Source organism: Malaclemys terrapin, chromosome 2 (genome assembly GCF_027887155.1).
Source record: "Malaclemys terrapin pileata isolate rMalTer1 chromosome 2, rMalTer1.hap1, whole genome shotgun sequence".
Classification (NCBI taxonomy): Eukaryota; Metazoa; Chordata; order Testudines; family Emydidae; genus Malaclemys; species Malaclemys terrapin.
In genome coordinates this window covers 104,919,102-104,946,091 of record NC_071506.1, presented here as the reverse complement: position 1 = coordinate 104,946,091, position 26,990 = coordinate 104,919,102, and the positions used below count along the sequence as shown (strand labels likewise).

Sequence of the window (26,990 nt, the reverse complement as noted above, 5' to 3'; positions counted from 1 at the left end):
ATGTGGCCTCACCAGTGCCAAATAGAGGGGAATAATCACTTCCCTCGATCTGCTGACAATGCTCCTACTAATGGAGCCCAATATGCCGTTAGCCTTCTTGGCAACAAGGGCACACACAGGTCAATTTAAGATTGTAGTGTAGACACAGCCTTAGTGAGATACAAGGAGAAATTATAAGTTGCAACCAGAGTTTCATGAGGCCAGTTGACCCAAGCATGGGAGGTGCTGAGTGTCAAAGGCATGATACATAGCAGTGATAGTACGACACCAATATTCATTGCCACACGTGGGTCATTCATCACATGAGTCAGTGTTACATAAAGTCACATAAGTGTGTACATAAGGTCACACAGTAGGGGTCAGTACCCACTGACCTCAGTGTCTGCTGTTATATGTTCCCTTTACAAAAAAACAAAAATGCTCTCAACAAAAAACAAACAGCCACTCCAATCTAATTCAGCCAACTAATAAAAACACAAATAGAACCATCCAGCGTACAGGTCAGGGTAGCTCATCTCAAAGCCTTTGACAAAGGAGAGGACTGTTCTGCCTCTTTTTTAGCACCTTCCAATCACTACTATTCTCTCTTAAGCACACTGCATCAAGCCCTTATCATGCAAAGTCAAGTGAGCTAGTGAAAGAGTCAGCTCAAATAGCCCTGGGAGACTTAACAAATCCATGCTTAGGACTGTTAGGAAAATGCAACACACTTCACAGTTCTTAGTTTAGAGGATCACTAGTTCAGAGAATCAGAGACAGAAAAGCTAAAATTTTTGGCACAAACATCTAACAAGCTTCTTGAGCCACAGACAATTCACCTGGAAGGTATTACAAAAGACTATGTCACTGTCACACTGAGTGAGCATACGTTGACTTATTATAATGAGCATCTCCTGGAAGATGCTGAACACCCTGCAATTCAGTTTGGGTGTACGGCACCTTACAGAACCACACCCCTTACTGAACTGTCTTGGCAGGGCACTGAAAGGGATAGTGCCCCTGAATTTTCTGCCAGAGTTAATGGAAGTGTGCAGAGGAGGGAAGGCACACAACCAGCATAAAAGGCTATATGATAACAACATTCATTAACCCTTAATTTACTGTTCAGAACTATTGCCTCAGGGACAGAGAGAAGTCTGGAATACATACTCATCTCTCACATCATAGGGTAACAGGTTTGCTTTGGAAAAATAATTGAGACAGGGTAACAAGACATAATTAATGAACAAGTCTTTTTAGATGTCATGAAGGACTTTTTAGCCTAGTAATAACTAACTAGAACCATTATTATACACTCCTATAATTTGATAACACTCTTAATGAGTCAAATTCATTATTCCTTTCACACAATGAGCTCCCACTGAAATTTTCTTCACCAAAGAATACCAGTGTGGGCCACATATCAGGACCTCAAATATGGCTTAAATAGGATTGACTACATGAATAGACACATGCATCCACTGTTTACGATACAAAAACAGGCACATCTTCCCCTCAATGGATATTCGGTACAACAGTTTCACAGTATTCTAGAGGATGGTTCTAGAATCACCACCAAAACATCCCAGAGTTAATGCCATCTCATTCCCAAATTCAGCAGTTTTATTAAAACTAGGCATACTAGCAAGAATCTCCCTTATTAAGCAGCTAATCCTGCTTGTATCTCAAAAGACTTGCTGGAGTCCAAATAATTCCTCTATTTACATTACTGGAATTCAATAATGTAGATTCTGCCAGTATCTCCACAGCCACAATTCCAAAAACTGTTAGCCCTCTGGCAAAATAAAGACCTTATATGTGCATTTAACCTTTGTTCTGTAGTGTCTGTTCTAACACTGCCAACATTACAGATAAAATGACGGATGATAATGAGGTAGTACTGAGAATCTATACTACTTTTCATTTGTTTGTTTATAGTTAAAAAAAAAAAAAGTCACCAGTGGTGGTTGGGGGGTGGGAGAGAATTGGTAGCAATTCCCTAAACTGTGTCTTTGTGAAAAGAACGTCTACTTACCTGAAAAAATGCATTTTTATTTTCCATGCACTAGTGGTTTGATCAGGCCTCAGTTCTGATGCCTGAAAGCATTCATCCTTCAAAACACTGTGCCTTTTACAGGCACCTGTGAGGGCCTGCTCCATCTAAACAACAGGTGCGGTCAGTGCTTCTTCTCTACCACAGTGTTGCTGGTGCATATGGCCCTGCCCATACCTAGATATGCCTCTTATAGTGCTCTGATCCCTTTGCATGCCCCAGCACCTGTACCTAATTATGGCTGACCCAGAATAGATAGGGAAGGGTTTCTTGGAACCTTTCCTTCACCCTCACCTGCACCCTATCTGTAGTGGCCAGAAATCAGTTTTGAACAGCCTCTGTATAAAGTCCCCTTTCTGCTATCAGATATAGAGTTGTTATGTCACCAGAACTCTTCTTAGTAAGGAACAGCAACAGTCTCCTTTCCTCAGCCTATTCTTATTACAAACATCAGTAACGTTTGCCTCATTCACTGTGCACGATTCAGACATTAACACAAGAAGTAAACTCCTACCTGTTATTGCCCACAGCAACAAGAACAGAGTGCTGAGCCCAAATGCCATTCTACACCGGGTAGGCAGTGACAACCAGGCTTCTGGCCAGCTGTTTGGAGATGATATATGACCTTAGTATAGGTTTCCTCTAATACTGTTTAGTACCTAGCAGGAGCCTTGAAGGGCTGTAATAGACAGCAGAGGAAGAAGTAGGTTAGACGTTAGCATTTTAGACTGTCACAGCACAAGCAGAGAGGATAAACGTAGGCTTCACAATTACTTCCCCAGCTTCTGTGTGATGGATGAAATAGGAGATTGGGCAAAATGAAGATAAAGAATTACTTACCTGTAACTGTTGTGCTTTGAAGGTACAGAAATAGCCTACACTCTTGGGTTCCTGGATCTACAAAACACCAGTAACCCCTCTATGCACTTATTGAACAAAGGGAGTTTATTTCTGCGGAAGTGGAAAGTGAAATGCAACCTTCACTGTGGAGCCATTAAAAACACCTTCAATATTAAAATTCCAGGCTTCAAAGATAAGTCTGTTAATTTATGGGACTTCTTGTGTGAGTAGGGCAAACAAGGGCCTCTGGGATTTTCAGGAAGAAGACCTTTCTTCTCAGGACAGTCAAAGTTCCTCGGTGAAACCTGAGCAACTAACATATGGGCTTAATGGGGAAGAACTCGTTCCAACATCCCATTTGAGAAAGAAAAACAAGTTTTATTTAGCCAGCTATTTAGCTACAATTTACTATGCATACAAAGGATACAGAGGCATACCCATGAGGGAAGGGAGCTGAACCTTTCACTTGGGTATAGCCCTTTCAGTACAGAGAATCACAGATAGTTTCCTTTGATAGTCAGTGAATGACTGGAGTTTGTTACCTTTACAAGTCAGTCACTGAGCTGGTTACTGATGTGACCCTTACAACTTGGCCTTATATATGGCAAGTGACTGGCCTGCTACAAAACAAGAAGAAATACAGGAAGAAGAGAGCTGTTTTGACATGGTTCTTTTACACAGGCTGATCTAAACAGGGTAGATATTGAAACAGCTCCAGATTCCAGTTGGTCTTCATCTGCTCCACATACAATCCAAGTGGCCATGCAGCACCAATTCATTAGGAAAGGAAGAATCACCAGGGTCCCCACAAACAATCTGCAGTTTTGGAGAAGGGGAAGGTTAAAGTAGAAAAACATTTTGCTGAGAATCTCAAGTCCCAAATGTGAAAAGCAGTGAATTTGGCAAGCTGCCTGCAAAACTGTGGAAGGTTATTCACTTTTCAGAAGCCCAACACTCATTTTAAAATATTGTTTGACATTTATAAGCCTAATTCTGCCAAACAAGCAATAAAATTCCTTTTTGAGAGACACACTGTTACAGAGACTCCATGGCATCAAGCATCAAAACGGTTATCCTGAGTTATTCAAGTGATACAAAACCAAGGAAAGAACAACTATCTGTCACAAAACAACACTACTTTATGCTTAAGAGTGTTTTAATATTTGCAATTACAACTCCCCTTCCAAAAGAAATTCCTAGAAACAGGATGAAAATGTATTAATCCACTACTTCTTCCCACTCTGACCATCCTTTGGTAAGCATCAACTATTAAACAAAAAAATCTTTATTTTAATCTAGGACTGCAAAAGCTTGTGCAAAGCTGGGGTGTTTGGGTTTTTGTAATTATTCAAATAGACTAAATTCAACCCCGGTGTAGCTCCACATAGGGCAATGAAGTTACATTAGGAATTAATCTGGTCCAGCGTGCTTAACTGAGAAGGAAAATAAGGATACTTTGTTCTTAAGCAGCACCTTTTCCCAAAGGATCTCCAAACACTTATAAGCATTAGTTAATTTTCATAAGACACCTGTAAGCTAAGCAAATATTATTTAATCCATTTTACATTTTAGGAGTTAGGGACAGCGATTCCTATTATTAAAGTTGCAAACCATTTCCCATTATAACCCCCAAAGTTCAACTACTTATAACTTTGTCAAACTTTAGATACTGGGACTGAAACTTTCCATGTTTGGTCTCTGTTTCAGGTTTAATTTCTTTAGGATGTTTCAGCTGTTTTTGAGAATAACAGGGAAGTTTTGCCAACCTTAAACATTTTTACAACTTAAAAAACCCCCAGCACCTTGGGGTTTGAAACAGAAACTTGCAATCTGGAAGAGGGATAGGTTCCTAGAGTCAGAGAGAGATCTTTCTGTGCCGATAAAAATCCATCCAGAACTGGACAAGTCATGAGCCACAGAAAACTGCCATTTGTGCATGTGCAGTAGAACTTATTAGGAGCTTGATCCTAAAAATCTAACCTCTGGGCATGCTCTGCCCCCTCACTGATTTCCTGAAGCAGTCCCACAAATCAGATGTGTCTCTTTAGGATGGACTGGACACATATGCTCCTCTGGCCTAGGGGAAGGTGCATTGGACTGGGAATCAAAACAAAGGGTCAAGTTTCACCTCTTCTTCTGACTGGTGTTAATAATAAGGATTGTGAAGTATACAGAGTTATTAAGCAAGGCCTTACACCCTTACCCCCAAAGGGAGGTAAGTATTAGTCCCTTCATTTTACAGAAAGAGTAAGTAAGGGTTCTACAAGGTCATATCGGACAGAACTGGGAATAGAATTAAGGTCTCTAATACAAGACCCAAGACTTAGCCACTTAGCTACACTGCCTCTCATAAATAATATGCCAATTCTAAGATGGCTTCAAAATGGAGCTCCTCCTGTATACATAACCCATTGTTTCACTGTACTATATTACATAGGTTCCAACTCCATGGGTGCTCCGAGGCTGGAGCACCCACAGGGAACCCCCCCCACCTCTTCCCCTGAGAGTGCCATGTCCCCACTCCTCCGCCTACCTCCCAGCACTTGCCACCTCCAAACAACTGTTTGGCAGCCCAGCAAGCACTGGGAGGGAGAGGGAGGAGCAGGAACCTGGCACGCTCAGGGGAGGAGGCAGGGCCGGGGCGGGAATTTGGGGAAGGGGTTGGAATAGGGGCAGGGAGGGGGTGGAGTTGGGGTGGGGACTTTGGGGAAGGGGTTGAAATGGGGGCAGGGCAGGGCAGGGCAGGACAGGGGTGGAGTCGGCGCGGAGCCAGGGGCAGAGGGGGATTGAGCACCCACTGGCGTGAGCAGAAGTTGGTGCCTATACTATATTCCCCCTTTACTGGCTGGTTCACAGAGGTTAACAGCTTGATGCTGATGCTAACTAATATAGATATTGCTTTAGCAAAAATTATTAACATCTTTGCACTGTTGAATCTCTTGGATTCAAACCCTACTCATGATGCCTGTGGAACATAGGGTTGTTTATACAACAGAATTTGTATCGTTCTAGAAAATTAGGTTTTCTTAAAACTACTTTATAAGTATTAAAGTAAGATGTCAAAGATAAACATTAAAAAGGCGACAAAAACTTAATTTCACCCAACTTGCATATGCATTATAATACAGACTGTTTTTACCCTACAGGACACCTGCCTTACTCAGTGCTTTTTTCTGATGACAGGTAACTATTTTTATTTACTTTCTATGTAACAAATCGCCAAAGCCTGCTCCCACTGAAGTCAATTGCAAAACTACCTTTGATGTCAGTGGGCGCAATATCAGATCCAAAATGTGTATAATGCTAATACTAAGAGTGCAGCCTTTCCTCCATTAAAAAAAATAGAAAACCTGTTTATAAATAATAATGACTTTAAATGTCTAAATAACTGGGTCCTTGAACACTCTCCAGAGGGAGGCAGGGTGTAGCCATGGGGAAGGATTCCGGGGTTAAGCAAGTTCTGCAGATATGTGCCACTAAAATGAAACTATTTTCTTTCATAGGAATGCCATGTACCTTCACCCCTCTGATTTACCCCACAATAGTATACTGTCTACATACAAGTGACATCAGACACACTACATCAGAGCTTGCTTACCTTGATGTAGATAAATCAATAAATGCATATATTTAAAAAATGATGTGGATGAAAAGTCTGGTTTAAAATCAAAGCCAGGGGATCTGGTATTATAGCTGAATCTCTGTCCTGCACTCACACATCACTGAGCCTTTTTATTTTCATAATGATGTGAACAGAGACGATAATGCTGCCAGAATTAACTTTGAATTTTCTTGGCTTTCATTGGCTTAAGTCAGACCTGTAATCTTATTCACATTTCAGAGGAAGAGCTGCTCAAAATGGACTGTATGAAAGTTTATATGACAGTAAAAATATACATCTCTACCTCGATATAACGCAACCCAATATAACACCAATTCGGATATAATGCAGTAAAGCAGTGCTCGGGGGGGGAGGGGGGACTGCGCACTCCGGTGGATCAAAGCAAGTTCAATATAATGCAGTTTCACTTATAATGCGGTAAGATTTTTTGGCTCCCGAGGACAATGTTATATCGAGGTAGAGTTATATTTTGCCTTACACTGAAAACCACTTATTTTTTTTCTGAGCCAGCTTTCATCTTTACTTGACCCAAATGGAATTCTGTATCTGGGACCCTGAGACAAACATTTCCACTTCATGATTTTTAACATGCTCCGCAGCAGGGCAGACCTCCAGCACCGGACTGTTCAGAGGACAAAAAATAATAACAACAACTCAATTTCCCCCAGAAGCTTTCTCTGTATTTCAATCCTCCTGGGTTTTAACATAGACTAAAATCATTTTCCCTGTTAGAGAGAGAAAGGGACCAGCCAAGCAGTAACACATTAACATTCCCTACACATAAAAGTTACCCCAGGGTTAGAACAATAAAAACTTGTACAGACTGGATTACCTAGATTAGGGACTACATCTAAATCCTTGGTCTGCAGAGTGGTGAATACAGCATAAGGCACCATATCCAGGCCCTATCTTCCTCCCATTGACATTAGTGACAAAACCCCCACTGGGCTCAGTCAGGCCCATACAGGAAAGCTCAGAATCTTCACATGTAGTCACCTTTGGTATTGATGGTACTTGCATCATCTGTGAGAACAGTTCACCTTCAAGGTAAAATAATCAAAGACTGGAAAGAGTGTGTGGTTAGGATAGTCACAGAGCAGCTCTGTAGAACTTCAGACCGACCGCCAGTGGAATGACAGGACTCTGAATACCTTGCTCGTTAGCAACAACTTTACTCCTGGGGGAATTCTAATTTATATTAGCTACTGACCATCTCCAGAAAGGTCAGTAGCAAACAGTTCATGGAGCACATTTTGATAGGAATTTTTTCAGTCCAAAAATTTAGACCAGTTCTAATTAGTAAAGTACCATAAGCATTTATAAGGCCATTCTGTCCTTTACACCACTCTGGCAACGTAAAGGAGTCTTAAAACTTTTACACCTATTCTATACTCCCGTGGGAATTCACAAAGACAATGGGAACAATTCACTAAGCAGGCAGACTGCTACATTCTGCTCTGCCTGAGGGGAGAGAGCCTGCCCCATGCCTACCTCCTCAGAAACCCCCCAAAATCCTGCCCCTCCACGCCAAGCGTGTCACAATAGCAAGCGAGAGGGACAGTGTCTCTCTCTCTCACACGCATGACTGCCCAGCCCTCTCACCCCCAGGAGTAATTTATGTCTCTACTGGCTGCCCCAGGTGCCTGAACCAACTTGCCTATGCTGCCGGGGAGGGGCACATGATCGCTCTTGCAGCTTCCCTTTGCTTCTCTGTCAGAAGTCATTTTTCTGCGGGGAAGCAAAGAAATCTGCGGGGAACATGAATTCTGTGCACATGCAGTGATGCAGAATTCCCCCAGGAGTAAACATCACCTCAGGGAGAATTTTCCACTGCCAGGAACCCTGCATACTTTGGGTTATGCTGACAGAAGAAGAATAGGTAGAAGTAATATCTGAAACACTTCTTTTAAAAAAAAAAAAAAAAACTAGCCAGATTTTATGTTGATGATGTCCCTTCCCCAAAACAGGAAGATACAGTAAATGAAACCTCCTACTTATTAGACTGTCCTGTTTTTTTTTTTTAACAAAAAACAATTTCAAACTGAATCTTTCCATTAAATACAGCATTAAACAATCCTTCAGAAAAAGGGTTACCTCAAGTAGAACTTCTCCACCAAGTGAACCATTACAGTAACCCCTGGCATCTCTGACTAACACAGAAGAGAAGGGTGAAAAACCATGACAGCAGCACTCACCACTAGTATCACAAGGAAACTATCTGGGGCACAAGCAGGCATAATTCTAATGCCAAAGGATGATGTAACAGTGGTAAACATTTCCAAACTTAGGTGTCTAATATTAAGCATCTAAATAAAGGAGCTAATTTTCAAACTATCCACAACTGCTGTTGAAGACAATGAGATTTACTGGGGCTCAAAACCTATGCAAATCAGCTCCCTTATGTAGGTGTGTCAAGGCTGGATCCCCACTTTGAACTTTAGGGTACAAATGTAGGGGCCTGCATGAAAACGTCTAAGCTTAACTACCAGCTTAGCTCTGGTCCGCTGCCACCATTTCAATGGATTCCCTCCCTGGGAAGCCTTGAAAAACCTTCACCAATTCCCTGGTGAATACAGATCCAAACCCCTTGGATCTTAAACAAGGAAAAATCAATCAGGTTCTTAAAAAGAAGGTTTTTAATTAAAGAAAAAAGTAAAAATCATCTCTGTAAAATCAGTATGGAAATTAACCTTACAGGGTAATCAAACTTAAAGAGCTCAGAGGACTCCCCTCTAGTCTCAGGTTCAAAGTACAGCAAACAAAGATAAACACTCTAGTAAAAGGTACATTTACAAGTTGAGAAAACAAAGGAAAACTAACACGCCTTGCCTGGCTATTTACTTACAAGTTTGAAATAGGAGAGACTTGTTTAGAAAGATGTGGAGAACCTGGATTGATGTCTGGTCCCTCTCTGTCCCGAGAACGAACACACTCCCAAACAAAGAACACAAACAAAAGCCTTCCCCCCCCCCCCCCCCCCAAGATTTGAAAGTATCTTGTCCCCTTATTGGTCCTTTAGGTTAGATGCCAGCCAGGTTACCTGAGCTTCTTAACCCTTTACAGGGAAAAGGATTTTGGAGTCTCTGGCCAGGAGGGATTTTATAGTACTGTACACAGGACAGCTGTTACCCTTCCCTTTATAGTTATGACAAGGTGCCTAACAATAGGCACCCACTTTTGAAAATGGGGACCCAGGGTTATAGACAAAACCTTCTTTACTGCAACTTCAGTACATATCTGTGATTCTGATCCTTTGTCTGTTCAATTTGTATGGAGTTCTGTATGCCTTGTTTAATAACTGCTGTAGGTTATTATAGCCTAATTCTAGTCAATTTTGCCAGTCAAATTCAGAACTCCAACTAGACAGACTCATAGAGTTTAAGATCAGAAGGGACCATTATGATCATCTAGTCTGACCTCCCGCATGATGCAGGCCACAAAAGCTGACCCAACAGCTGAGTTAAGGGAAAGGGGGTGAAGTCCCCAAATCCTGTGATTTAAAGACTTCAAGTCGCAGAGAATCCTCCAGCTAGCGACCCCCGCCCCATGCTGCGGAGGAAGGCGAAAAACCTCCAGGGCCTCTGCCAATCTACCCTGGAGGAAAATTCCTTCCCGACCCCAAATATGGCAATCATGCAGCATGCAGGTAAGATTCTCCAGCCAGACCCTCATTGACCACTGATACTATTTACCAGCGATGGCATGTTGTTGACTAATTGACTAAAATCACGTTATCCCATCAAACCATGCCCTCCATAAACTTATCTAGCTTAATCTTAAAGCCAGAGAGGTCTTTCGCCCCCACTGTTTCCCTTGGAAGGCTGTTCCAAAATTTCACCCCTCTGATGGTTAGAAACCTTCGTCTAATTTCAAGCCTAAACTTCCCCACGGCCAGTTTATATCCATTCGTTCTCATGTCCACATTAGTACTGAGCTGAAATAATTCCTCTCCCTCCCTGGTATTTATCCCTCTGATATATTTAAAGAGAGCAATCATATCCCCCCTCAGCCTTCTTTTGGTTAGGGTAAACAAACCGAGCTCCTTGAGTCTCCTTTCATACGACAGGTTTTCCATTCCTCTGATCATCCTAGTGGATTACTAAAATAATTATGAAAAAAAAACCAACAACAACTACCCAGTTAAAAATACCCTATTACGTTGTACTGAAGGACTGCAGGGTCACTTGTCTGTGTGATATGCCCAAACACTCATCACTGCTAGCCAATGCAAGTAACACAGCTAAAGCAGAAAAGTAATGATTCATTTAAAGGGTCATTTTACTGTACAATACTTAAGCAGATATGATAGCTACCTAAATAACAAATGACTTTGTTATAATTCCTGCAGATACAGCGAGCAACAAAGGAATTCCTAATAATGAGACACTTAAAAAGGTTACACAGTACCAAGAACAGTTTACCGTAAAAAATTTATCAATGAACTAACTGTCTATTGCCATTGTCAGCACCAGAATTTACACCACATTGTGACATATATAGTGACTGGAAACAAGTCGAAATCATTCAGGATTGCTGCCACTTAAATTGCAATACAGATATCATTTGCATAGCACTTCGTGTATGCACATGCCAGAGCACTTCATGCAATGTGGTAAAAATGAGCTGAACTCAATACATGCATCAATCAATAGAAGACGCAAAGATGCCAAAGCACTTTGAATCCTCACTTGGCATAAATCCTAATCTTAGAAAGGAGGCACCTGAGGACAAAAACTGATGGATTGTTGTGATCAATTGGGACTGTGATCAACAGATCTTTTGGTTTCCACACATTCTTGATTTTTGTCTGAAAATGGTATCTCCTATTAGTTCTCTGTATCATTGCTGAAGCTCCATTATGAAGGGGAATACAGTTGTCAATTTTCAAAATGTACTGTCAATATCAAACTAAAGAGGAAAAAAACAGGTTTCAAGGGATTGCTAATGGGACAGACCGCCTCAAAGATCTTGGTATGAATTCAGCTCATATTTGCAGTGCTGAAAGCCATGACTGCCTGATGGCTGATCAATGGCCTCTGTGATGAGGCTGCATGGACATGGTCTCAGTTCAATTCCTAGTGGATGGGTCCTCATCACAAAAAGCAATAGCCACAACTGGCTGCCTCCCTCAGCATAGAAGTCAAAATCTAAATGAGGACAGCGAGTGAACTACCCTTTCATATCAGAGGTCTTGCAGGCCAGACTGGGACACATTTGTGGGACAGGGCAAAGGAAGTTTGCACTGCCGCTTCCCATCCTGTGCATGAACAGAAAGTATCAGTCTCCAAGACGGATACCTTTCATGAGCACTAAAATAAAGAGAACACATTTTATATATATATATATATATATATATATATATATATATATATATATATATATATATATATATATATATATAATCTGAACTAAGTAGTGTTTTAATAGATATATTTAATATATATAATATATTTACATATTGCATATATTATATATTAAAAATACAATCTCTGATCAGATTAGTTTAGAGTATTTTTGCACTTCTTTTGGTGCGCTTTTATATTGTCAGAATGGTTTACATGGTCTTTTATTAGATGCAATCAAAACTTCACTCTTAGGGACACAGACTAAGTTGCAGCTATCATCATATTTTTACAATCAAGTTTTAAGACCTTAAAAATAAAAACAAGTTACTCAATTATGCCAACTCTCACGATTTGATCACGAATCTGATGATTTTTGCCATTTTTCTTAAAGTCCTATTTCCTGAAATCAGGTAATCAAAAAAGAAAAAGAAGAAGAAAGTTGCTAGTCCTCATGGCTGCGGGGAAAAGTTTGAAAACATACAACCTAGAAGGCAAATAAAAAGAATCCAATACTTAATATCTTTTAAAAATAAAATCTCAGGGGATGAAATCCTGGTCCCATTCAACTTCAACAGGACAGGATTTCACCCATGATTTTTAAGCTAATGTCATGATTTTTTGGAGCCCAACTCATTTGAACACTTAGGGCTGGCAATACTGTTATATAATGTCTGATTGTGACCTAAAGAATCCCCCAATGCCAATTGGCAAAGGGTTCATTGATCTGTAACTGTATCTTCTGACAGGTCTGACAAACTAACCACATCTAACACAGTGTTTTCATAGTAGATATCCAAAGAGGGTCAAGAAAAGTCTCTAATAAAAACTTATGTCATACTGATCCTAATTGTTATGAGATGTATGGATGGATGTCATTTAAGGAGTTGTGTGTATGTACACTGGAAAATGTGTTTTAAAGTCTGAATCAAAGCAGGGTTGTCAAGCAGGTTTTGACTAGACAAAGGATGCATATTCACCTGTCTGCCTTGGGTCACAGGTAAAATAGGCATTGTAAGCCAACACAACGGAAGACGGTGACGATGTCAACATGAGGATGTAAAGGCAACATGGAGCCAGCACACCAATGAATAAACCATCCTGACTCTGGGGACAAAACAATGAACTTTGGGGGATATAAGGAGAAGGCAAAAGAACACATCTTGATCCTTCACTGAGGAAGCAAAAAGAGCAGCATTTTCTGCATTCATGAAAGGGGGATCCCAGCCATGTTAGTTGGAGACACTGGGAGATTCTTTAGGTGAGAGAAACTACTTTAGGCAAAGGTTTATCCTGCTAAAGTTAAGTTTAGACTCTAGGAACAGTGTTATACGGTTTTATATGTAACCATTTCTGTTTCCATTTCTATCCCTCAAATCTTAGCCTTTGATAATAAACTGATGATTGTTTTCACTATAAATATATCTCAGTGCTGTGATGTTATATTGGAGCGGATCCTCATTTGACTCGTAGAAGCCGGTGTGTTCACTATTCCTTTTGGGACAGCTTGTCTGGTAATTTCTGTGAGTGTCCAGACATCGTGAAGGAATTTGGGGATTTGGTTGCGCCTATTGTTAACCTGCAAAGCAAAGTAAGGTCTGGCAGAGACCTGAGGAGACTGTTAGGGTGAAAGCCAACTGACTGGTGGTATCAGGGAGCTCACACCCAGTTCAGCCCAAGCAAAACTTCCTCTCATCAAAGGCAGGTGAGTGATAAGGTGACTCACAGTCCTAGGCACACTGAGGAAGCATCATACCAATCAACTACTTATCTGCAACCTACTTTTTGACTGACACTCCATTACCTGTCAAGGCCAAAATGTTCAAAAGTGGTCACCTATTTTGGATGCCTGAGTTTGTGAACACCACATTTGAGATTCCTAGACTCTGATTTGCAGAAGTGCTGAGCACCCAGAAAATCAGAGGGCGAGTGCCCCAAAATTGAGACATCCAAAATTCACACACTTTAAAACATTTTAGCCTGAGAGATAGTGAGCACAAATCCAAAAAGCAAACAGCTCTATTTTCTGGTTCGGTTTGCAGTGTCAGCAATTCAAGAAAATTCTGGCTTTTACTTTAAAATGGTATTGGCAATAATACTACAAACATTGATGGCGTTTACATATGAAAACACTTCACATTAAAATTTCAGTTCTACTGCAGAAGTTTTCTGGCAATCACCTCATTTTAAATATAAAAGTGAGGTTCCCCTTTTTATGAACATAATATGTTTTATGTCATTTTTATTATTTGACAATGTCAGACAACATATAGCTTGCTCAAAAATATGAGCAACCGTTTTTTGGTATTCAAAGCCATATGCACCTGTCAACTAATGAATACTCCTAATTTTAGGGAATCGATCATGTTTTTATATTTAGGGAGTGCACTGAAGGATTCATGTTGTAAAATACAGACTCTGAAGTTACATAAGTACTTAAATATACATATTTATTATAGCCTGTCTGATTGGCTGAGACGGGCTCATGTGACTAAGGTAAGATTACATACTATTGCCCATATAGCTGATTCATTATATTTGACACTAAAAATATGGACCATCTAGCCAATGATGGAGATTGAGTCAAGTGATCTGGAGAGAAAAGTCTCAATACAGGACTGCTTTGATATTGCAGGGCATTGCCAGCAAAAACAAAATCCTGTAACTTAGACATAAATACTTATTCCACCATCCAGAGTTCCTTGCAGCTGCTTTTAGACATGACTCCTGTCAGCTGAATTTCACACATATCTTTCGAGCTCTGAGTCTGAGTTTGTGTATGGATGGAGGGAGAGAGATTAGATACATTACCTTGGCAAAAAAAGTTTATTCACCCACTCAACCAGGGCAAATATCTTTTGTTTCTCTTTGTTATAAGTAAGCAAAATATCACTATGATATTCATTATCACCAGTTATCCTGGGAAAGGCTAGAGAAGTATATCTCATGCCTGTGATAGTAAATTTTCTGACAGTTTTTCAAGGCTAAAATGGACAGTATTCCCCATCATCCCATCACAGTACGGAAAATGTTACATGCAATGTGCCTGAAAGAGTAAATCACATTATGTGCAGTTAATAGAGGGGTGGACAATTTGCATAGAGCCTGCTAGTCTTAGGACATTTTGCAGTTTATCAAAAGGCTGCAAAATTATAATAAACGTGGTCAAGTGGATAAGACAGAGGACATGAAGATATCCATGGTGACCAGGGCTTGATTGACAGGCCATACATAAAGCACCATCCACTACCAATAAGCAACAGCATGGCAAAAGAAGATGTGCCCCACATGTAGGTAGTAAGCAGTTCCAGGAGTGGCCTCAGAGAGGTGGTAATATACCAGTGGGTTTCGGGAGGTGCTGTAGAATGAACTGAAGATGAATTTAGGTATGTCTACACTACAAGAGTAGTTCGATTTTACTTAAATCGAATTTGTGGAACCGATATTACAAAGTTGAACCTGTGTATCCACACTAAGGACAGTAATTCAACTTTGTGAGTCCACACTAACGGGGCAAGCGTCGACATTGGAAGCGGTTCACTGTGGGCAGCTATCCCACAGTTCCCGCAGTCCCTGCTGCCCATTGGAATTCTGGGTCGAGCCCCCAATGCCTGCTGGGGCAAAAAAATGTGTCGGTTTTGGGTAACTGTCATCATTCAACCATCACTCCCGCCCTCCCTCCCTGAAAGCACCGGCGGGCAATCACTTCGCGCACTTTTCTGGTGAGTGACAGCACGGACGCCCCAGCACTGTGAGCATGGAGCCCGCTGCGACCATCGCTGCAGTTATGGCCGTTGTCAACACCTCGCACCTTACCATCCACCTTTTTCAGAGTCAGATGCTGAGAAATCGGGCGAGGAGGCTACGGCAGCGCAGTGAGGACATTAAGTCTGAGAGGGGCACAGACCTCTCACAAAGCACGGGACTCCGCGCTGTGAACATCATGGTGGCAATGGGTCATGTTGATGCTGTGGAACAGCGATTCTGGGCCCGGGAAACAAGCATGGACTGGTGGGACCGCATAGTGCTGCAGGTCTGGGATGAATCACAGTGGCTGCGAAACTTTAGGATGCGTAGGGGAACTTTCCTGGAACTTTGTGAGTTGCTGTCCCCTGCCCTGAAGCGCAAGGACACCTGGATGTGAACAGCCCTGACTGTCCAGAAGCGAGTGGCCATAGCCCTCTGGAAGCTTGCAACGCCAGACAGCTACCGGTCAGTCGCGAACCACTTTGGCGTGGGCAAATCTACTGTGGGGGTTGCTATGATGCAAGTAGCCAACGCAATCGTTGAGCTACTGCTCTCAAAGGTAGTGACCCTGGGAAACGTGCAGGTGATCATAGATGGCTTCGCCGCGATGGGATTCCCAAACTGCAGTGGGGCTATAGATGGAACTCACATCCCTATCCTGGGACCGGACCACCAGGCCAGCCAGTACATTAACAGAAAGGACTACATTTCAATGGTGCTGCAAGCACTGGTGGACCATAGGGGACGTTTTACAAACATCAACGTCAGATGGCCGGGCAAGGTTCATGACGCTCGTATTTTCAGGAACTCTGGTCTGTTTAGACGGCTGCAGGAAGGTATTTACTTCCCGGATCACAAAATAACTGTTGGGGATGTGGAGATGCCTATAGTGATCCTCGGGGACCCTGCCTACCCGCTAATGCCCTGGCTCATGAAGCCCTATACAGGCACCCTGGACACTGAAAAAGAACTCTTCAACTACCGGCTGAGCAAGTGCAGAATGGTGGTGGAGTGTGCTTTTGGACGTCTGAAGGGGAGATGGAGAAGCTTACTGACTCGCTCTGATCTCAGCGAAACCAATATCCCCATTGTTATTGCAGCTTGCTGCGTGCTCCACAATCTCTGTGAGAGCAAAGGGGAGACCTTTATGGTAGGGTGGGAGGTTGAGGCAAATAGCCTGGCTGCTGATTATGCCCAGCCAGACAGCCGTGCGATTAGAAGAACCCAGCGGGACGCGCTGTGCATCCGGGAAGCTTTGAAAGCTAGGTTCCTCAGTGAGCAGGGTAACCTGTGACTATTACATTTGTTTAAAGAGAAGCTGAACCTGCTCCCGTTTCTTTACGCACTTAATGTTGACTATCCTCTCCAGTTACATACCCCCTTCATCCCGTTCCCCCCCATCCAACACAGGGGAACGGGGTGAAGGGGGTATGTAACTGGAGAGGATAGTCAACATTAATTGTCCTGAGGCAGGTCAAAAATTATGGAATATCCATTTGAATAGTCAACCCCCCAAATGAAGAGGCTAATAAAAATGAATGGGCATTATGCAAACAAGCAGAATATATTTGTGCTAGTGTATATATATATTTGTACTAGTAGCTGAAAGCCTATGCCGTTGCACAGGTATAATTCATAAAGTTGTGTGTAAAAAAGCCAAAAATGGCTGAAAACTTAAAACTGGACAGTAACACACCACGAATCTCAGTGATGATTGAATCATGGTGATATTCTAAACACAACGAGTCGTCCTCTACGCTTGTACTTATTTCCATGGATTAACACTGACTGTAAAGACCTTCTATGCTTCAGAGAGATGTTTGGGGTTATTGTGTCTGCTGCCTGTGTTGACTTGTGTCTGGGGGGGTTGTGCTGGGAGATTTGCGTAGGTGGCATTTGGGTACATGGGTGTGGCATCTGGGCCAGGTTATCCATCATCTGGGCAGTCTCTCATACACCCAATGAAATGGTTGCATGTAAATTAGCTGTAAAATAACACTTGTGATAGGTTAAATTACCTCTGATATCATAATGGTCTAGGACTCTGGGCACGCATAGATACATGCCTTACTGTAGCTGAAAAACGCATGGGGTAATTCGTAAAATCAAAATGGCTGAGAATGTAAACGTTGGACAGTAAATGATGGTGAATCAAGTGATGGTTTAGCCTGGTGATGTTCAGAACAAAAGCTGCTCTCAACCATTCTTGTAGTTGTTTCCATCACTGACTGTACAGACATCATAGGCTCCAGAGTGACACAGAGAGTAACAATCCTGGATTTTTATTATATGGATTACAGTTATGCTGCTCAGGGTCAGGCCTCTTGTGCTAGATGCTGTACAAACAGAGATAGGACACAGTCCCGGTCTTGGAGAGTTTAATCCATAAATGGCTAGGATTGTAAATTCTTCAGGACAGGGACTGGGACTACATATATCTGTGTTTCTACAGCATGTAGTAGAAGAGACCTGGTCAGCATTACTGTAGTACAAATAATGAACACACACATGGATTGGGAGAAGAAGAAAAAAATAGGCTTGTGTTGCATTTAATTTCCAACTCACCTTTTCATCCATAGGTTGTTGATTTAGACTGTACACTCTTTAGGACAGAAAAATGTTTTTTGTGTTTGTAAAGCCCTTCTATTTCCACAGCACCCAAACTCTGCTAGTAATGAAATTATGATAATGATTTCTTTCTTAGATTGAAATGGGATAAAACATTTCACTTAGCAAATATTTAAGTGCTCATCATAACAAATACATATTTACAACAAAAGCACACACTTCAGTAGCAAATTACTAATTTCCATTTGCAGTAATGAGATTTCTCAGCTCCATCACATCTGCATACTTCCAAAGCAACATTTGGAAGAGACTTTTCCATTTTGACCCTTTTTAACTTAAGTGGAAATTGAAAAGAAATGCCCTCACTACAGCAGTGAATACATATTAATTGTTTTTCTTCCAAGTCCAACAGGTGATACACATTTGCCACATACATTATAGTAATGTTTTATTTCCAACACTGAGCAATTGCTATAGCATTTCCTTTATTTTTTTCAAATGACCCTTACAGTCATATAATAAAACCACTTTGTCCAGTATTTCTTTACACATAGGCATTATATTGCTGTGTGCTAATTCAGCAGGAGGAGGGAGGTATTTTCCTAAGAGCAGAGAGTGAAAACATATTTGCTAAGGAGCATATTTTTCCTTCCTTCCTTGTTGCTGTGAGATGCACAAGTGCAGCCAATTAGTCTTGATTTTCAAGACCAGTAATATATTTGTGAAATTCTTGGAGGGTGCAGACCATAAAATCACTTAAAGCTCTCAATCAATATAAACTGGTTGTCATAATATATTTAAAAGTAATGCACATTTCCAGGCAATATATATAGAACAAGGAAGAACAGCCATTCTCTGGCTGGGAAGTTATTGAAGGTTTACAGCCAGAGGGGGATAGGGATGGGAAATTCCATAGTTTCCTAACCCTTTCAAATAAATAACTGATCTATGCAACAATTAGCTTATGCAGCACGAGGTACTTATTGCACAGCACCGACGCAGACCCAAATAACACTGAACGCATCAGCTCCCAAGCTCAAACAAGTGCTAGCATCTAAAGCATCCTTGTTGTATCTATAACAGCCATCTGCGAGGCATGCGTTGCACACAGAGTTAACTCGCTCGTCAGCACCTATAGGCAAACGGGGCAGGTATGATGACCGTACCTGAGATTGCTGATGGAGATGCTGCTGCTGTCGCTTCCCCGGGGCCTGGCAGCATCCTTCACTGCCCCATCGATCGAACGGAAGCCAGCCGGGAGGAGAGGCGTGTGCGCTGGAGGGGCGGCGGGGGGAGGGGGGGGGGCGATAGCCAGGCACCAGGCCAAGATGCCTAATGTCTTCTTCCTGCTGCTGAATCAGGGAGCTGCTGCTGCCCGGATCCCAGCGCGGCGGCTGCAGGAGCAGGAGCGAGACAGCAACGGCTGTTCCTCCACTCACCTTCCAGCAGCAGCAGCAGCGGATGCTAACGCAGCAGCACCGCCCGGAGACGCCCCCTAGCGCCGTATCCCAGCCCCGTGCCAGGCAGCCCGGGGGTGCGCGCTGTAGGTTGCACCGTCAGCCCAGCCCTTGCCGGGGTTCCCGGGGAGAGCCCCGGGAGACCAGCAGGGGAGGCGGGGCGCTGGGAGCCTACCCTGGGCTCGCGCCGTAGCGTGTCACGCTCCCGCCCAGACCGGCCTCAGAGCCGTGCAAAGAGCGGGTGGGCTTCTAGCCGTGGTGCAGGGTTTGGTGGGTGGGTTCACGGTGCAAGAAGCGGAGGGGTGGAAAGTGGGAGGGTCTCTGGGCAGTGTAGGCGGGGGGAGGGTATTTCACGCCTTCAAGCAGATGTTTAAAAATAATGTCGATAATAAGCAGCAGATGTGGATGCAGATTCCCAGCTCCTCAAAGGTGGGGAGTTGGTCCCGCCCAAGAAAAACAGACAAGCTATAAATCCCTCAGAGTCCTGGGTTTTCAAACCTGCTGGGATATTGATTCAGAGGCATCTCTGCTTAAAACTGCACTTAGGCTAACAGTCAAGTTGACTTTTCCTCCAGGGAGCCAACCCCCTTTCAAAGGTGGACAAATATTATTGTTCTTCCCATTTTACAGACAGGGACACTGAGGCACAGGGCAGTGCTATAGCATGACCAAGGCAAAGCTGGGAATAATACCCAGAAGCCTGGTTTCCCAGTCCCCTGCTCTAACTATTTGAAAGACACAAAATGGAAGTGTGTGTGACAAAGCTGGACTTTTAAAAGGTGCTTGCAAGCAACAGAGCTCAGTCTTCAGCAGACAACCATCAAAGCCAGTGTGGGGTGAAAGGAAGGGAAACTAATGGTGATTATCCCCCATCTGCAAGCCGGGGTCAGGTCCATAATCCTAGGGGTGGTGCTAAACCCAGGGTTGGGAGTTCAATCCTTGAGGGGGCCACTTAGGGATCTGGGGCAAAATCAGTACTTAGTCCTGCTAGTGAAGGCAGGGGGCTGGACTCGATGACCTTTCGGGGTCCCTTCCAATTCTATGAGATAGGTATAACCTGCAGATTTCAGTTCATGGAGAAGTGACTGTGGAATGAACACTGTCAGTTTGCTGGGAAGCTTAAATACAAGGGACTCAAAACTCAGGGGGACCCTTAGTTCTATATCCTCTTTCCCCTCAGCAGCCCTAGCAATACCTCTTTACCACTGCCGCCTTCAAGGAGAACAGGGAGGCCTCCTCCCTGGGTCTTCAGGGTCTGGGAAGGAAGTGGGAGAGGGGGTAGTGGCTGTGTTCCTCCACCTTGTATCTTCTGCTAGTGTCAGCCAGGCAGAGCAATGTCTTCCTCCATGCCCATGATTTTTTGGGGAGTAGGGGGATGAGAAAATGGCCATACCTCCCCTTGTTCCTATACACACACACACGCTCTCCCTCCCTCATTGCACTGCTACACTACACTAAGCCTAAGGGGGAACAACTAGAATATAGTTGCCAGTAATCCCCAGGGGTTCCCACATTTTGCTTAGTGTAGCAACAACTACAAGAGGAGATTGCCTACCTCTGCTGCTGCCCTTTGAGAGGTCCAGGGAAGATAGGGTTTTCAGGGTAGGGTGACCAGATAGCAAGTATAAAAAAAATCAGGGTGGAGGTAATAGGTGCCTATATAAGAAAAAGCCCCCAAAATCGGGACATCTGGTCGCCCTATTTCAGGGGGAGGGGCAGGAAGCAGTCTGGGTAGGTAGGGGAGGGGCAAGGCAGTGGCTCTGTCTGGTAACTGAAACTACAGTGGGAGGGAAAGGGGGAATGAGTCCCTATGTGAAATCCCTGTTTCATACATGTAAAATTTCAATCTTAACGCAGTATTAGTTATTTCACTGTCCAATAATGTACATGGAGCAAAATGCACTCTGGGAGCTGCCATCTGTAAAAGGCAGTATTGCCAACCTCAGGCATTCAAAAGCCAGGAGCCAGCCAGCCCCCCTCCCTCACAGTTATTAGGGGGGTCTTTTTGTTTGCCTTCAAGCTTTTCTCCATAATTACAAGGGCAAGAAACTTACTTATTCCCATTAAATGGAAGCTGAAATTCTCACAAATTAACATGACTCCAGAAGCTGGGGTTTTAAGAAAGCCACCAGATAGCACAAGACTTGTGATAAAATTTGCAAGAGATGGCAACTCTTGAAATTGTCACATCAAATAAATAATATAGCCAATCTCATACCAAAGCACTTCATAAACCATATATACACACCACCATTGAAATGCAGCTACTTTCAGGGTAAATCATGGTAGCCATCTGGCACACAGTACCCTGCAGAAAAGAGTTGTGGTAAGAGAAATCTTACCCAATGATACTAGGGTAAACTTTGTTCATCAAAGCAGACAGGACTTTGGTTTTAAGGTCACATCCAGACACCATAGAGACAGTAAACTGCGTGGAAAATACACACATAGATAGCTAGATAATGTGCATATGCATACCTAAAAAGGATGAAGGTTCAAGCTGACCCTGGTGGGATTTGAATTTTTGCTTCAACAGACGATGGAATGCAGATACAAGAGGGTTAAAATTTAGTATTATGATGATCAGTACCAGTAATACTCTGGTCCCTGACAAGCTTCAACTTGGTTATTTTATCCCACATAGGATTATCATAAGAAGTGTTTTATCTTTCCACAGACTTGACTGGACCCAGGTTCTGCAGCTGCAGATAAAATAGCAGGAAGCACATGCAGCAAAAATCTGAAGGTACTGAGCCTCTGAGTTTTAAGCCTGTAATAATGATTCAGATTTATGAATTTGGAATAGGAGTAATGGATCAGACAGCATCTGACTGAAATTCCCAATGTGACTGTGGGGAAAGAGGGAGGTATTAGCCTAACTTTGTCACAGATTGAAAAAAAATGGACATGACCACCTGGAAAGGTGCCAGGGAGTCAAATCCAATATCTCCATCTGAGCCTACCAGAAAAAGAGAGAGCTTGGGAGCCAGTTAGGATCATACCTAACACAACTTGGAGGTCACATATATTGCTGCCCAAGGTCCAACATTTTCGAGGACCAGTCTGTCAGTGTATGACTTCTAGCATGCACTTACAACCCCCCACACCCTGGAAAGATGAACTTGGGGCCCAAATCTTTCTAGTCCTCAAGGATGACACCCCCTCCCCCCCCCCCATGATCCAAACCTCCCACACCAGCTGCCAAAATTCTCCCAACTCTAGTGATTAGAGACTGTTCCCTCCCAGGTGACAAATCCCTGTGCCCTAGGGGCAAGTGCCTCCAACTAATACCTATGTAAAAATCACAATTTTTTTGTTTTATGGAGTTTTTCACTAAAATAGTCACCATTTTTTCATGAGATTTCACACTCCCTAAATGTTGCTTCATTTGCATTTTCAGCTCAATGGCTATGGCATGTTTGCATTGAAAATCTGCAGAAATGTGAATTTTCACAGATTCACTCCAAAATAGTTGGTTCATTTTCATTCTTAAACCGGCCCATTTCTGCTCAACACCAGGTCCCACAGAAAACAGACCTGGTTTTGCTCAAAGAAATCCACTTACCTTAACATTTTAAGCAAGTAGCTTCACTTTCAAGTAACAGTGCAAAGAGATTTGAAATTCAAGTCTTTAATTATAAATATATTGTATAACTCTGCTCCAACCCACCTACCTGTCAAACCCTCTCTTCTACCTCCCAAGCTCTATTTTGCCTACTTCTATAGCTATAGTTTCTCTAAGGCACCTATAACTGCTCACTGTTATGTAAGTACTGTATACCAGTTAAAAAGAGTGCCCTAAAAGGCAAACACATTTTCATCTTTCAGGGTACAGGAAATTGTTTTCTGCCTTTTTTCTTCCCTTCTACCTCCTCCCTTTCTGTTTTCCCAACTGTAAGCTGGTCCTGGGAAGATGCCATTTCCTGGGGCTTCATATATACTTTTCCAGAGGACCAACTAAGGCTGGTTCTTGTTTTGTGAGACAGTTAGGAATACAGGTCTCCAAACTGCAATATTGAATTATGTTAAAAACATCTGAGTGGGGTCTAAGGGGTTAACCAATTAGCATTCATAGAAATAAAATTACAAGCTATACAAAATATGTTGTGCTGCTGGTTTTGCTTCCTAGTTCTGTGATTCTCTGCATTGCCTGTCTAGGTCAGTGTTTTTCAGACTCTTCAGCTTGACAGCTCCTTCTTCTAAATAAAAAATCATCATGACCCCCTTACATTTACTGTAAAAGTAAGAATAATCAACCTTTTCAGTGCCTCTTGACCCTGAGTGCCTTGTGGGGGGAGAGAGGTGTTGCTACACATGGATTGAGAAATACTGGTCTGGTTGCTCTACATACATACGGAAACCTGTCTTTACCACCTGAAACAGCTTGGTGCACCCTCTTATAAACGTGGCAGACGTATCTGCACAAATCCTGCCTTGTTGCATTAGTAGATTTTCACTTATATGCTCAACTACCTTCTGGATGGCCTAGGCAGGTGTGCTAAGTGCTCCCGAGACATTCACAGGGTTAGAGGGAGAAACCCACTGCTCATCCTTCAAGGGGGCAAATCCCACCCTCCTACTGAAACAAAGATGCAATTTCCCAAGTTTCCTGCTGCTATGTGTTCTCTTTCTCCAAAGAGGAGAATCTGGTTCAATGTGTTTAATTTTTCAACAAAGTGTTTCTCTCCCCCCCCCCCCTCCCCCATTACAGGAACAAGTTGCAGCTGGTCACATTCAGACTCAAAGGTGTCAGAGAAAATAGTCCTGATTGCAGAGGTCCAATGACAGCAGTTATTGCCCAGTCAAAATTTGTAGCTCCAGAAATGCTGTGCAAGGGAAGAACATGACAGAAAGCAGTTTTGATTAAGGTGGTAGAAGTCAAGTTAACATTTCCTGGCTGAGCAAGGTCCTGCCTTTCATAACCATGATGAAATAAGAGAATCTGTATGCAGTAATAGTAGCTGAGGACTGCTAGAGCTTCAAAATGTAAAATTCTATGTGAAGTTGGTCAGGTTACTTAGTCCTCCCCACTGAATTACTTTATTTAATCAGTATATGACATCAGTACAGTTCAGTCTCCAAAACATTCGGAGTTACTCTGGAAGCTTGGTTCTAATGTGCACCTCTCATCACAACTAAGTGGTATACTGGCAGTGCTGAGCTCTGTTGCTTTGATTTAGGGAAAATGTGATTTTTTTTTTCTAATGGGTTATGGTTCTTATAATGGAGAAGGGAGTTTGGGGGTTATCAGGTATCTCACTTTGAGAGATCTGACAGCGACTATGTAGAAGTGTTTTATTGTTGTTAGATTGTTTGATTTCTATTTAATTACTTTTAAGAACACCATATTTCAAAAATGATGGTAAAATCTCTGCATTATGTATATAAGCTGTTGGGTTCAGCCAGGAGAGGTACCTATGAGCTTTATGGGGAGGATGTTGGGGGGTTAATTTTTATGTTATTTGATATAGTCTTATTTTGACTTTCCAGAGATTGTGGAAATTTTTGAAAGCCAATGGCAGTATTTCAGGTGGTCTATTTTATCTTTTTCAAGCTTGCCTTGTTTTGATCGCTTGCTGCTCTGCTTCCAAGTAGGTTAGAATGACATAGTACATTCCTTCCTTCCATAAAATCATACTATCCTTCATTAAGGCAGATAGATAATTATGAATTGTTTTTTTACTTTAAACAAAATAATTGGGGTGATGCTGTATAAAGAGGAAGATAACTAATTACCCTAATACAGTCATTGCTGTTACAAAATTGCAATAAATCTTGTACAAAGTATGTCATGTAATTTATCAATGGAAAGTTTTTATAGACTGCTAAGTGTTATTATCCTGTTTAAATCCATGTATCATCGTTGTATCTGAAGTTACAAATATAGGCTGTTTGTATCTCAAACATGCCCCAAGACAGATCTGCATCAATGCTAGCCAGCCTGCTTGATGGTCCATTAAGGACAATCAGCTCACCCAGAGATTCGGCAAAGCATGTAAGGACATGTGATCTAAGGCTCCATCTTTTGCCAGTAACATTTATACATTTAAGCCAAGTGCATGGAAAGGAGACTGTGACATCACTTCTTTGTCTTCAATCCTGCTCCATATCTCTGGATATGATTTCTAACAAAGGAGAGCTTTGAACAATGGACTGATGACCCCCAATCAAATGGGTGAACCAGAGAGACTTATTACAAACTAGCAGAGGTATCACTGCTATTATCCTGACCTGCAAAGTTTTAAGGCTAAGATTTTGTCACAGATGTTTTTAGTAAAAGTCAGACAGATCACAGGCTTCTGTGAATTTTTCTTTCTTGCCTGTGACTTGTCTGACTTTTACTAAAAATATCCATGACAAAATGGGGAGATACGGGGTCCTCACATCGCCTGTAGCAACTGGGCAGCTGCAGAGGCCCCGACTCAAAGCTCCGGGGGCCCCCACCGCCCGTGGGGGCTTAGAGCTCAATGGTCCCCCACTCCCCAAGGGGGCCCAAAGCAGCAAGGTCCCTCCCCGTCACCTGCGGCAGCTCAGGCAGCAGGGGGACCCCATAGTTCCCAGCCTCCACAGGCAGGGAGGGGGACCCTGAAGTCACTGAGGTCTTTGGAAGTCATGGATTCCATGACCTCTGTGGCAAAATCATAGCCTTAACTGTAGTGTATAGGATTCCTTAATATGGTCATCTTCACCATGACTGTTTCTCACCCTAGGCTCCCCTTAAGCTACAACATGGTCAGTTAACATGGTTTCAAGCATGTTAGGCCTGGTCTGCGCTAAGAAATTAGGGCAGTATAGCTACATCACTCACGTTCTTTAGGTATTAAGAATGATTTTTTTAAGGTGATGGGCACCTACCGCTCCTCTGGAGGCAATGGAAGATGCAAATACTGAGGATATTAGGCCTTGCTCCTTTCAGGGTATGTCTACATTACAATTAGCCACGCCAGCTATTGCAGGCTCTTGGGGCTCAGGGTAAGGGGCTATTTAACTGAGGTGCCTCACAGGGTCCTAGAGCCCAGGCTCCAGGCCAAGGCTGAACATCTACATGTTTAAACAGCCCCTTAGCCCAAGCCCCATGAATCTGAGTCAGCTGACACTGGCCAGTCGTGGGTGTCTAACTGCAGCGTAGATATACCCTCAAAGTTCATGAATGAGTCCCACAGAAACAGAATCTGTGTCCTGAACATTAAGTGTTAAATCCAGGGCAGAGACTAAGGCCCAAATCCTGCAAACACTTACACCCGTGTTTCGTCTAAGCACATGACTAATCCTACTGATTTTAGTGGGATCTATGTATGTGCTTACACAAGACATACAGTCAGATTTTTCAAGTATTTGGTTGCCTAAAGATGCAGATAGGCACGTAGGTGCTTTTGAAAATC

General features: G+C 42.7%; 1 protein-coding gene across 1 annotated transcript in view; it reads right to left on the bottom strand.

Moving 5' to 3' along the window:
- Nucleotides 1–19,478, bottom strand: part of KIAA0319 (KIAA0319 ortholog) — an 81,767-nt gene extending 62,289 nt beyond the window's left edge. The window contains exons 1-2 of the mRNA XM_054020904.1: nucleotides 19,318–19,478; nucleotides 2,547–2,711 (exon numbers count right to left, since the gene is read on the bottom strand). Of these exons, the coding sequence (XP_053876879.1) occupies nucleotides 2,547–2,595 (49 nt within the window). The 5' untranslated portion in view covers nucleotides 2,596–2,711; nucleotides 19,318–19,478. The remainder of the gene's footprint in view (nucleotides 1–2,546; nucleotides 2,712–19,317) is intronic.
- Between the last annotated feature and the right edge of the window lie 7,512 nt (nucleotides 19,479–26,990).